Source organism: Jaculus jaculus, chromosome 8 (assembly GCF_020740685.1).
Source record: "Jaculus jaculus isolate mJacJac1 chromosome 8, mJacJac1.mat.Y.cur, whole genome shotgun sequence".
NCBI classification, from domain to species: domain Eukaryota; kingdom Metazoa; phylum Chordata; class Mammalia; order Rodentia; family Dipodidae; genus Jaculus; species Jaculus jaculus.
Window position 1 is genome coordinate 108,630,511 of NC_059109.1, and position 13,841 is coordinate 108,644,351.

The window sequence follows — 13,841 nt, forward strand, 5'->3', positions numbered from 1 at the left end:
TAGCCAGACAGAGTCATTTCCAAACCGTGACTTTTCTCTCCATTCCTTCTTTTTAGAATACTTTCCAAGTTGTTGGATAGAGAGTTCTGCTTTTTTACTTTAAGTAGTTATGACAAGCAGTTATGACACCAGTACAAATGTATTCTGTTTCCTGGAAAAACTTGCTCTCACTCAGCCTTGGCTGACAGTGTTTTCAGACTTGTGGACTCTTGGTTCTTCACCTAGGCCTTGGTGTTCCAAAAGTACTGCTGTGTCTAGAGTGCACAGAGGTAAGCAGAGGAGATTCTAGGGAGCATTCTAAGCCTCTTGGTTGCCCATGACAAATATTTCCTAGGTTTATCACAGAGTCACTCACACTGAAATTTCAGGAGGCTGAGGTTGCTGTTATACAATTGGGGGCTAATCAAGCCCAGCATGAAGTCTGATGCCATTTTGTCTTGTTTTGTTTTGTTTTGTTTTTCAAGGTAGGGTCTCACTCTGGTCCAGGATGACCTGGAATTAACTCTGTCATCTCAGGGTGGCCTTGAACTCATGACAATCCTCCTACCTCTGCCTCCCGAGTGCTGGGATTAAAGGCGTGCACCACCACACCCGGCTCTGATTCCTTATATTTCAATATGAGTCACCTTGATAATGAGAACTTTCAAGTCAGACAGGTTTGTGGGTAAAATATAACAAACTTAAATAGAAAAGTATTCCCAACATGAATATACAGCTTTAACAGCTTGGACAAGGTGGCCAGCTTGTCAGATGCCACCCTGTCCACTCATGCTCACAATCTGTTGTCCATTAGTGTTTTAGACCAGGAGAAGAGCATGTCCTGGGGGCTGGCCCAAATCCCTTACACTCCTTCCCAGCTCCGAGCTGCCTGTCAGATGTTTCTTGCGGGCAGGTAGGTGCAAGATCTCAGCAGTGGTGCTCCTCCAGGGACTCCCACCTTAGTGACACTGGGCTCAGGTTCCCCACAGTGGAACGTTGCATGCGTGCATTTCTCCGTATCCTGCTTTCTTGTTAAGCACTGACTCTCAACTTTGGCTTTAAAAGAACTTTCAACTATCTGAATGTCCACGCTATAGCACAGACCCAGTAATGCTGGGATTTGCGGGATGTAGGCTTTCCAGATAGTTCCAGGACAGTCAAAGATGTTAGCAGATGAAGCATCTGCCACCCCTGCTTGGCACACTCATTTCCTGTTTCCTTCCCGGGCTGTCCTACTGAAGGCCACAGCCCTCTTAGGATAGAGTCTGGCCACAGTGAAGGACCTCTTGGTGTGGGGGACTCCAGAAGAAGCAAACTGCAGGACTGGAGCCAAGGGAAGGGAAGAAGGCTCCTCCTCTTCTCTGTGCTAACTTTCTGGGTATGAATGAAGGGCAGTAGGACAAGAAACTGTGCCCGTCAGAAAATGCAACTATTTAAAACCAGTGAGTTTAGCAGGTCTTCCAGTTCAAATGACCTGTGCTCATGGGCTGGAGAGATGGCTTAGTGCTTAAGGCGCTTACCTGCAAAGCCAAAGGACCCAGGTTCAGTTCCTCAGGACCCACATAAGTCAGATGCACAGGTGGTGCTTGTGTCTGGAGTTCACTTGCAGTGGCTGGAGGCCCTGGCATGCCCATTCTCTCTCCCCCCCCCCCCGTGTGTCTTTCTCTCTCTCAAATAAATAAATAAAAATATTTTTTAAAATTCCCTGTGCTCAGACTTCCTTCCCTATGAGGACAGGCGCTCATTTCAGAGCTCCTGAGCCTGCAGCACGTGCTGATAAGCAATGCAAACAGCACCAACAAATGACTCTACTGTAAAGTACCTTCTCACTTACATGGTCCCTTCTTGGGCCTCAGATAAGTGGCTAAGGCCTGGGCAGCAAGCCTGTGAATGAGCATTTTTCTATGAATTCCTTCCATCCTACTTACCAGTATCTGAGTACATTTTCTGCTGCTGTAACAGAATACCTGAACCTCTGTAGCTTATACTGACTGAAACAAGCCAGCTGCTCAAAGTGACACATGCATGTGCAGTTCGTATGCAGTAGCAGGAGGCCCTGGCACACCCATGCTCACTCTGTCTGCCCCACCTCTCTCAAATAAAAATAAATAAATATTTTTTTAAAGGATTTTGTAAAAAAAAACAAAAACTTTCCTAGGAGTCAAAAGGACTCTCATATCTCTGGGTCTATTTCATGTAGGAACCCTGCCTGTGGCCACCTTAGCTGCATAAGGTAGAAGAAGTAATTCATCTTCACTTCACATGGAAGAGAGAGCTAAAAGGCAGGCTTTTCCCAGGAAGTGTGGGGAAGGTACAGAGGGCAGTTCCACCAGGGCTCAGATGGCTGAGGGTGGTGAGGAACTTTGCTCCAGTTTCTTTTTTAGATCCTCTTTCCAGTCCTGTGAGGCCTGGATGTCCTTTCTATGGACCAGTTCTTGGACACCTTCCCTGATCCAGCCAGTAAACCCTCCCACCTATCCTTTTCATTTAGTTTTGAGATGAGCTCTTGCAATACTGCCAGGCTGGCCTCAAACTCCTGGGCTCGGTGATCCTCCTGACATAGCTTGTCGAGTAGCTGGGACTACAGGATCACACTACCATGGCTGGCCCTTGATCTGGCTTTCGTGGCTGGCTGTTTCAGGCATCTGAATGAGGTATAAGATACGTAGTGGATTGTATACATTCTGTTTTTTTTTTTTTTTTTTTAAGAGAGAGAGTTAGATTGAGAGAGAGAGGAAGAGAATTGGCATGCCAAGGCCTCAGCCACTGACATTGAACTTCAGACATCTGCACCACTTAGTGGGCATGTGTGACCTTGCACTTGCCTCACCTTTGTGTGTCTGGCTTCCAAGGGATCTGGAGAGTTGAACATGGGTTCTTAGGCTTTGCAGGCTAGTGCCTTAACCTCTACACCATCTCTCCAGCCTTCTTCTGTGTTCTTGAACTTCTCACTGCCTACACTGAAACCAGAGCTTCCTACTGAAACATGGCAACTTCCCTGGAAGTCCTTTCTGAGTAGGACACTCCTGTTCCTATTTTCCTGTGGACAGGGCGGAAGACTCAGTGTACTTGTTATCCTTCTTTACCCCATTCAGACTATACAAGCTTGCCCACTGGTGACCCCGGAGCTTATCTTTGGTCTTCACCCTCTTATCCACCAGCCCCAAGGTCCCCTAACCTTTCCCCTACTGTGCCTCTTGCTCTTCACTATCCCCTAACACAGTAATTGGAATCTTACTTACTCAGGGTTGCGTTCAGCCACTTTCCCCAAGAAACTCCTCTGGTTGCTCTCACCTGCCGGTGCTGGTTCTCCCTAGAGGCCCAGCATGATGAATTTCTTTTTCTGCGACAGTCCTTTACTATGGTTTATCTTCCCTCCAAGATCAAAACCATCTAGGTTGGGTCACCTTAGTCCCCTTTGCTTTGTCACATCGCTTGGCAACTGACAAGCTTTCAGGATGTATCTCTGCCGCAAGCTGAAACAGCATGGCGCTAGGAACAGAGCCCTACGCTGGATGTTGGGCTTGTTTGTCGTTGCAGCTTTGAGACACACTTGGGAGTGTCTGCCCAGTGTTGAGTGCATCTTCCTCTGTGCTGGAAGAACACATTGTTGCAACAAATGCTGCCCGTGTGGGCCACGGCTTCAACAGAAGTGAGCTTCATCCAAAGTCCCACCAAGTGGTTCTCAACCAGGGACTATTTTGTCCCTTAGAAGACGTGTGTGTGTGTGTGTGTGTGTGTGTGTGTGTGTGTGTAACATGCCTTGTGTGCCATGTATAATATATGCACATGTATGTGTGTGCAGATGCACATGGACCATGTGAATGTATGAGAGCTTCAGGAGTCCTCTATTGCTCAACTGCATACTTCCTTGAAATAGTCTCTCCGTCAACTTGGAGCTGTCATTGGTCAGGGAACCCCAGCAATCCTCTGGTCTCTGCCTCCCATGGACTGGGGTTATAGATGTGCATGACCATGCCAAGCTTTTTATGTCAGTAACCAGGAGTCAATTCAGATGGTCTCAGGCTCTTCAAGCTCTTCTTAAATGCTGTACCCTCTCCCCCGCCTGACATTTAAAAAATTATGTTATAGTAACTTTTGTCATTTTAATAACTATCTGAGACAGTCAATTTACAAAGAAAAGTTTACTTTGGCTCAGGATTTACAGGTTCCTGTCCATGATCAGCTTGCCTACTACTTTGGGTTTGTAGTGGTAGGTCATGATGGGGGTATGTGATGGAGTAAACTGCTACCTCACAGTGGGAAAGTGAGAAAGAGGGAAAGGAAAGGGCCGGGACCCCACAGTCCCCTTCAAGGGCATGTGTCCAATGATCTGAAGACCTCTTACCAAGGCCCCACCTCCTACAGATGCCAATGCCTTCCAGAGTCACCAGGTACTAGGGACCAAGCCTTAACCACACAGACCTTTGAGGTCCGGATCCAACTCTAGCACAAAAGTAGGTGGGCTGCTCCTGGCTTCTAGTGGGTAAGGGCCAGGGATGCTACTGGACACCCATTTAGGCATATGGCAGCCCCTACTTCACCTCTCCACCAAAGGATTTTCAAGTTGAAAATGTTAATAGTGCCAAACTTGAGAAACCTGCCCTAACCATTATAGAGGTCCCATTCCTTTCCTTACTATAACATAATTTTTTAAATGTCAGGCGGGGGAGAGGGTACAGCATTTAAGAAGAGCTTGCTGTTTAAGCATGATGGTCTAGAAGAGCCTGAGACCATCTGAATTGACTCCTGGTTACCGACATAAAAAGCTTGGCATGGTCATGTACATTTATAACCCCAGTCCATGGGAGGCAGAGACCAGAGAATTGCTGGGGTTCCCTGACCAATGACAGCTCTAAGTTGACGGAGAGACTATTTCAAGGAAGTATGCAGTTGAGCAATAGAGGACTCCTGAAGCTCTCATACATTCACATGGTCCATGTGCATCTGCACACAAATAGTTGGCATAAGAAAACCGTGAAGTTGATTGGTTGCAGTGCTGCATAGGGGGCTATTGGGAGGACTGAAAACTAAAATATACATGACAAGTAAAATGGACCCTGCCACGACTTGCAAACAGGAAAACTACTAAATGGTATCATGTGACACAACATGCAAGCTCAGCCCATTCTAACACCAGCTCATTCAGGTTCCTGTGTGCCAAGATAAGACTATGAATTTATCTCATGTGCTTCAGAGATAAGACCAGTGGCTCTTCCACCCACTCTCCAAGTTTCCAGATTCTGACCATGTCTGACTAATTCTAGCCCCAAACCTCATGCGCTTTCCGTAAACTGTTTCCTTTTGAGAGGACTCACAGATCCTCTGAATTCCTTTCTTGCAGCAAGTTCAGTATATCCAACTTCTCCTTCTCTTCCTCTTCCTTCTTGTCTGCTTGTGTATGTATATGTGTAGATAGTGTGTGAGGGTGAATGCATGTACATATGCACTTGGGGCACCCCATGGGTGCTTGTGACACCCCATGTGTTCACCTGCAGTAGGGGACACTTGCCTGTGGCCATCACTCTTCTGTCCATTCTTAGTTGAGTAAGAGTCTCTTACTGATACTGGAGCTTGATGTTTTTCACAAGCCTGGGGGTTTCCCTGGTCTCTGATCCCCTTTGCAGGACTGGAGTAACAGGCAGGGGTGAAGATGGCCACCTGTTTTACATGGGAGCTGGGGATTCAGGACCCCCTCAGCCCTCATCCTAATGTAGGAAACTCACCTAACTTTTGAACTATCTATCTCTCCAGTCCTTATTTTGTTAATGGGTATGTTGCTAGCTGTTGTAGGTTGGTGGGCATGGAATACAAATAACTAACACCAGGGGCTTATGACTACAGTCTGGGAAGGGTCAAAGAGCCTTCACAGAATCTATTCTGTTTGGGAATTTGGGAAAGAGCTTTTCAGCAATAATACTTGGGAGTGGGTGCCAGACGATAAAAATAGTTTAGCTGAGCTGGACATGGTGGTGCATGCCTTTAATCCAAGCACTTGGGAGGCAGAGATAGGAAGATCGTGTGAGTTCGAGGCCACCCTGAGACTATATAGTGAGTTCCAGGTCAACCTGAACTAGAGTGAGACCCTACCTCGAAAACCAAACAAAAAATGGTTGAGCTTTATGGAGGTGAAAGAAAGTGTATCAGAAAAAAGAAGGGCTAATATGCAAGAAGGCAAGGGAGCAGAGATGGCAGCCGTCCTGTGTGTGGGACAGGCCAGTTGGGACAGGCAGGTAGCGGTTAACCCCCACATGGCACTTGTTGAAATTATTCCTGGTATAATAGTTAACATTGGCTTCAGTTAATGGCATTTACTTAAGTACAATATTTCTAAGACTTGAATTATAACTTGGGATTTCTATAGAACTAGAAATAAGGATTGCTTCCTTCAAGCTGCTTAACGCTGAACGAATTTATGTTCTCATTTATTTGAAGTCCTAGCGCCATCTGGTGCTATAAAAGATAATGGCACGTTTGTCTCTGTACTGCCTCCAAGTGCAAAAAGGAAGCCTTAAGAGCTGCACTTTGAACATGCCTTTCCCAGAGATCATTCCCAGGGCATTAGTAACAGGACTTGGCTTCTGCTGTCTGAAATCCTCCTCTTAGCCCTGTCCTTCCAACTCCATTCATCTTTTCATCTTTTCCCTGGTTAAATGCTTTCATAAGGTCAAGTGTATCCCCTTTAAAGCCATTACTACATTAAATTTACATTTATTTGACTGATTTAATTGAAGTCATGACTCCCATTAGTTTAATTTACACAAAAGGGCTCTACATGGTCTACTCACCTCAGTTCATAGAATATGTTTGGCTCACTGTAATGTTGGGTAGCTAGGCAGGAAGTTTGGAGGCCATTGAAGATGGACCCCCCCCCCAATCAACTTTGGACCCACCTCCCTCCAGGTCAAAGGCATAGAATTTGAGTTTTACCTCTGGTGTTAGATGGAGACATTGACACTCTAAGATACCCAAAACATAAGATTGTGTTCCTCTCCCTTAAGAGTTAATCCAACTGAGCCTGCAGATCTTACCTGGCCAAGAGACCACCTCTTACCTAAAGACATGCTAAGGAGCTGGGAGGTCAGAAGCCCTCAATGATGTTGCTAACAGATCTTTACTGCTAAATCTGCCTGCTATTCTGAGTTCTAACTCAAAAAAAAAGGGGGGGGTACCTTTTCCTTTTCTCACTCTCTATTTCTTGTTTGGATCCTGGTCCAAATCCTAAGCATGGTATACTCTGAATTTCCTGTTTTGTTTGAAGACCTTCAAGGACCCACATCCCCAGCCCCCATGTGGATGCTTGTAGACCTCCATTGTGGAAACCTGCTTGCTTTCTGGAACCAAAACTTTTCCTATTACCCACCTCCCTCCCCCCAGCATCTGCCGAGATCTACAGCTTGCCTGTTGTTTTTCTCTCAAACTCTAATATTTAAACTGTTCAGCATTCTTCTCAGTCCGTTTTTAAGTTCCTTTACCAACGAGACTAAGAACCGGTAAAAAGGAACCCCAGTTCCCAGGTAGCAATAAAAACCGTGGAGGCACCACCTGATGCTTTCCCAAAACTTTGTTTTTAGTAATCATTTCTACTTGTGCCTGTCTCCTAAGGGTAATCACTTTGAAGATCAAGCAGTCAACATCTGATCTTAAAAAAAAGGACACTAACCGGGTGTGGTGGCGCATGCCTTTAATCCCAGCACTCGTAGGCAGAAGTAGGAGGATCGCAATGAGTTCGAGGCCACCCTGAGACTCCATAGTGAATTCCAGGTCAGCCTGGGCTAGCGTGAGACCCTACCTCGTAAAACGAAGAAAAAAAAAAAAGGACGCTGTTTTTGTTTTGTTTTGGTTGTTTTTTCGAGGTAGGGTCTCATTCTAGCCCAGGCTGACCTGGAATTCACTATGGAGTCTCAGGGTGGCCTCGAACTCACATCGATCCTCCTACGTCTGCCTCCCGAGTGCTGGGATCAAAGGCGTGCGCCACCAGGCCCAGAAAAAGGCCATATTTTTGCACCCGAGTTTCCCCTTACTCAGATCGTCTCAGAAAAAGAAAAGGTGGGAGCTGTTTGCCCCGCACGGCTTGTCTGTCAGGACCGCGCCGGGCGGGGCGGGGCGGGGCGGGGCGGGGCGGGGCGCACACACGGGCCGTCGCTGATTACGTCACTTCCGCGCGCCGCGGGCGGGGCGGGGCGGCTCCGGCCGCTCGGTGGTGGGGAGCCAGTGGCTGGGCTTCACGATGAACGAGGCGGACGGGCTGCGGCAGCGCCGGCCCCTGCGGCCGCAGGTCGTCACGGACAATGAGCAGGCTCCGGAGACCAAGGACGGCAGGTCGGCGGGACCCGGGGGTGGGGGACGGGGTCACCCTCCCGGTGAGCGGCCGTGCCACAGGTCCCCAGCCCGCGGCCGCGCCGCCGCGTCCTCCGGGCGCCGCGCGCTGCGCGAGTGCTTTCCCGCCCCAGCTTCCAGAGCCGTTGCTTCCCCGCCCTGGCCTTGCGGCTCGCCTGGTACCTGGGACAGCATCCTGGCCACTGCCCTGCGTCTTTCGCTTTCCCTCTTCCCGCTTTCCGCGAAGGGGGTCCAACTGGCCAGAGGCCGGGGTCGCGTCCCGCATTCCACCCTTGCGCTTCTGCACCCGTCCTTGTCACGCAGCCTGCGCTTCCCCGGAGCCGAGTAGAGAGCACACGTGACATCGTTGGCAAATTTTGTGAGAATTCAACCTTGCAGGTTTTTCTGATCGGGGAGATAGTTGTAAACGCCTACGAAAGCTCACGCTTTGGGCCATTGCTTCCTTTCTGAGCTTTCCGGAATTTATGCCTTTGTTAGCTAAAAGCTGAAGCATTCTCTCTCTCTCTCTCTCTCTCTCTGTCTCTCTGTCTTTCTCTTGGAAGCATTATCTTTAAGCACCAATTTAATAGGAGGCACTTAAAATCCACTGTAGAATTTTGGGGCTTGAACTCTATAATTTTGAATTTTTAATGCCAATCCTAATGTTGATGGAAATAGGAAATTTTTTTTGGTCCACCTATAGTATGCTGAGGAAATATGGTATATACTGGGTGAGAGGCAGTTTTTGACCCCCGTATGGCAAATGTATTGACTTATGGTAATAAGCACATTTGAAACAGAGCGAAAGCAGATACGCATGTTTTGCCTCTGGAAAGGTGGTTTGGAGAGGGGAGCTTGGAATTGATTGGGAGTTCCTTTGCCAGGATCAGGAAAGTACTAGCATCCATCATGACTGGGATGTCGTCCAGCCGTCCTGAGTTGTGGATTCTCATTTCCTGAGACTTTCCTTGCTAAATGTGGGTAGACCTTAACAAATTACCCACCTTGCTTGCTGTGGAGACTGTGAATTAATTATCTGCTAATGACTGATGAGTCGTTAGAATAAACATGCAAGTGCTGGCCACACGCAGAACCTAGGAGAAATGATGGAGCAGCTGAGGCCGCCCAGATGCTCTGCAAGGTTCAGGGTGCGTGTTGAAATGCAGGCTATCCTGTACCTGGAGGCCTTTGGTGCAAGGACCCAACACTCAGAACAGCTGCTGTTACTTCTGGCCCCAGAGCAGAGGGGCAAGCTTAATTAATTACCTTGTCCCTCCCCCCATAAATTCTCTGTAGGGATTTCTTCCTTAATAACTGCAAATTGGATGTTTCCTAGTTAACTGGTGCCACCTGATCCTGTCCATGAACAATTTTTCTCATCTCATATTTTTGTCTTTCTCTTCTTAATCCCTCTTTGTATTTCTGTAGTGGTTTCATTTAAAAAAAAAATTGCAGAGAGAGACAGTGAGAATGAACAAGCACACCAGGGCTTCTAGTCACTGCAAAGAAACTCCAATCACATGCACCACCTTGTGCATCTGGCTTTACATGGATACTGTGGATTCAAACCTGGGTTATTAGGCTTTTCAGGCAAGTGCCTTAACTGCTGAGCCATCTCTCCAGCTTGTAATGGTTTCTTTTACACTGTATTCTTGCCATACACTTTACTTTCTAGTTTTTAAAACTTTTTTATTGACAGCATCCATGAGTATAATCAATATACCATAATCATCATCCCCTCCCACCACCCTTCCTTTTTCTTTCAAATCCCCCTACCACTGAATCACTTCTCCTTTTCAACTAGTGTCTCTTCTATTTTGATGTCATCATTTTCCTCCTCTGACTATATAGGTCTTGTGTAGGTAGTAGCATCAGCCACTGTGAAGTCATAAATATTAAGGCCAATTTGTGTTTGAAACAGTCACCTGAGTGGCCACCGTTATCTGAATTGAAAAAAGAAGCTTCTCTAACCAAAAGTGAGAGTAGTATAGATATGTGGGCATAACTATAAATGTTTAGAGAGCAGTTAGGTGGGCATAGGATATCCATTTTGTCAGACAACAATAGCAGTTCCCCCTTAGGGCTTATGACTTCCCAAGCCATAGGCTTTTCAGTAGGGTTTTAGTACCAGGTAGGAATTCACTGTACTGGAGCAAGCTTCAACTCCAGTCACAGAGCTGTTGGTTTCCCCAATAACAGGCATGACACCATTGCACCAGTTGGTACATTTGGCCTGGCTGGCCAGCTATAGAGTTTTCAGGATCCACTGCTGGTTAAGACCATTCTTCCCTAACAGGTTGCATAGGTTTGTTCAGCACCCTGACAGCTAGTCAACAGGGAGGAGGCTTCCACAGCTCAGCTCCAGCTTGATTTCTCAGTGACCTGCAGCCCCAGCATGTGGAGTCTTCAGTAGTAGGGTCTTACCATCTAGTTCTGGTGGGCAACCAAGAGCTTTGGCAATAGCTTAAAATGTTTTGGGCACATAAGTGGCCTCCCTGGCTAACAACTTTAATCACATTCTAGCACTGATATTTTTCTAATAACAATCTTTGGCTTCTACATTTATTATTATATCATTCCTGTTTTTATTTTTCATTAGCAATTCTACATTCATAGTAGTTTCTCTAATTATCTTCTGAAGGTTGGTCATATAGCTCAGAGATAGAGCTTAGCTTGTGCACAAGACCTTGCATTTGAGCTGCAGCACAGTAAAAAATGAAAAAAACAAGTCAAAGTAAGGAATCTGAAGGAAATAGAAACAAAAAGTATTAGAATAAACTTTAGGTCTGCTGAGTCCTTCAGGCTGCAGATAGATGTGAATATGGCTCAATACAGTAAACTTAAAATATTGATTTTTTTCTTTTTTGTAACTGTTGCACAGTTCTCTAGCGTGAACTTTGTAGATGATAACATGGTGCTGCAAGATTGGACATGTTTGACAATGGAGTGAAGGAAGCCTTAAAAGACATAGTATTCTGAATTACCCAAAGAGAAGGAAATCAGATTTTAGTAGTGGAAACAACACCCAGCAATACCTTGGGCAAGTCTCCTGACCCTTGGCAGGAAAGGTGGGGTTTGCACTTTCCTGTCAAGGTCATTGAGGTCTGTGTTAGTGAGGTGGTTTTTAACAGTCACTGAGGAAGGGAGTTAAAGATGAAAGCGAACAAAGAAGTGTGGACGTGGTACCAGACAGTGATGGAGAAGCAGATTTCAGAAGGATGCTTCGGAAGTAAGATGTAGTGTTAACACCCTTGAATTTCCATGTTTGAGCTACACAGCAGAATTTGATAAGTCCTTTCTTTCCAGCTAGGAGCTATAACAGTGCATGAATTATGTGGCTTCAGTTTTATCAAATGCTTTAGGAACTTTACTGAAAGAATCGTTCTACACCATGAGACGGTTTCTTTTGAAGCACAATTCTGTCTGGAAGTGTACTCCTTAGTTTTTAATGTGTAAAACTTTAGGCATGAAGCATGTACATTTTGATAATTTAGCTGCTTTTTCAGTAAGCTTCTGAAGGCTCTTGGATCATTAACAGTCTCTGCGAGGACTAATTCTCCCTGTCCATGTTAAGTTGGAGAGAAGAGTAAGGAAGGTAGTGTGGAGAGGCAGGTGGGCAGTCATAAATTCATAAACTCAAGTCAGGATTATGAAGTTTTCATTTTGTTTTTGCCCAAGTGTTTTTCCAAGTAGCTCTTTTAACTTGTTTTTCTCTAATTGTTTAATTGAGAAATTAATTTCTTATTTTTGTTAAAGAAAAAATGACTTTAGGAGCTCCAGTTTAAAGGAATATGAAACATGAGCAAATGCAAGGAGTAGTCACTTAAGATAAGACTTGTTGCTGGTCTGACTTTCTCTAGTCCCAGTGATCATCTTGGCATACGAGGTTGCTGGTTCCCCATGGATTTGGGGCCAGCTGATTCTCCACAAAGATGACAGTTCACTTGTTGACTCCTGGAGTCCTTATCAAGACTCTAGTGTATGGTTCACGACCCTGAGGCCTGGTGCAGGAAGAGCGGAGAATACCCTTCAGATCTGGCTGGTGAAATGACAGAGCCTTTTTTGTAAATTGTGGCTGGGCCAGCAGTTCTTGTCAAAACAGGTTGCATCACTGTCATTGTGCTCTTTCCCTTAGAGACCGCAGCCAATTTCAGGGTTCTGTGTCCTCAAGGAAGTGAGCATCGCCCCAGGCTCTGCTTGAGAGATCTGGGCAAACAAGTGGATTGCTCCGGCTGCAACTGGGAAGGAAGTTGCTAGCCTTCCTGGTTGTATCAGACAGGCTGGGTGAGTGCAACTTTTTATCAGTGAAAATAAATGGACAGGGAGAAAGGTATAGACCTTTCCTTAAGTTAAAATAGTGCAGTTGTGCTGTCAGAAGGCAGACAATGGAGCAAATAGATGAACCTGAAAGATTTTATGCCAAGTAAAAGAAGCTAGTTAGAAAAGATCACATTGATACTTCCTTGGCAGGGGAAATACCATGATCCAGGAAAGGTCGCATTGCATCATTCCATTAACATGACTATTGAGAGGATCACCATGACCTTTTACAGTGTTCTCAAACCCTCATGAGGTCTCTGGGTCCAGACATTCTTCACTGCCTTATTTTTTTTTAATATTATTTGGTTCATTTTTATTTATTTATTTGAGAGTGACAGAGAGGGGGGAGGGGCAGATAGCTAGGGAGAGAATGGGCACACCAGGGCTTCCAGCCCCTGCAAATGAACTCCAGACACGTGCGCCCCTTGTGCATCTGGCTAATGTGGGTCCTGGGGAGTCAAGCCTTGAACTGGAGTCCTTAGGCTTCACAGGCAAGCGCTTAACTGCTAAGCCATCTCTCTAGCCCTCTTCACTGCCTTTGACTTGGCAATTTGACAGGCAGCATTGCTAATGGTGAGCCCAGGACTAGGGTCCTTTCTGCTCTCAGCACTGCTCTTCTGGCTGGCAGTGGGCATAGCAAGCCACAGGAGCCTCTTGCTGCCCATGATTCTCCTAGTTACCCAGGGTGTATTGTTACATTTGATTTTGCCATTCTGCTTCCTATTTCCCCTTCCATTCCCCGCTGCAGGTCTCAGGGTGCATAGCAGGCTGTCATGTCCAGTCACTATTGGTTTGTCCTTTACTGGCACTTTTGTGTCTGGTTCTAGTACTCTTACTGGCATAGGTCAGTCCTGTTAGAAAAAGGTTTCTGGCCCTGGGGTTTGGAGATGTAAGGAAAGTGTAGGAAAAAAGCAAGAAAGGACATTGGACTTGATCTCTACAGACAGTTTATTGAGAGGTAGAGCGAGGGGCAGCAGTCTTCCCGCAGGATGAAGGCTGAAGCACTGAGTCAGGCTGGGGTTCAAACTTACAAGGAGGATCCTAAGGCAAACATACTGAATTAGCTGCAGGTCCAAAGGAAGTAGATAAGCATCAAAGTTATTTGCTGGGAATAGGCTCTTTTGCAGAGTTGACTAGGGAGGACTGGATGTCTCCATTCTTTATGGCCTTCTCATCTTAAGGTTAGTTATTAACTCTTTAGTTCCCTCTTGTTTTCAGGAGAC

The 13,841-nt window shown here is 46.2% G+C and overlaps 1 protein-coding gene across 2 annotated transcripts in view; it reads left to right on the forward strand.

Moving 5' to 3' along the window:
- Positions 1 to 8,171: 8,171 nt before the first annotated feature.
- LOC101615383 (adipocyte plasma membrane associated protein) overlaps positions 8,172 to 13,841 on the forward strand; it is a 31,929-nt gene continuing 26,259 nt past the window's right edge. The window contains exon 1 of one of the 2 annotated variants that reach the window (XM_004668037.2): positions 8,172 to 8,301. In XM_004668037.2, coding sequence (XP_004668094.1) covers positions 8,210 to 8,301 — 92 coding nt within the window. In that variant the 5' untranslated portion in view covers positions 8,172 to 8,209. Of the gene's footprint in view, positions 8,302 to 12,463; positions 12,583 to 13,841 lie in introns of those variants that run through there. The other variant, XM_045157167.1, reaches the window with a different exon arrangement.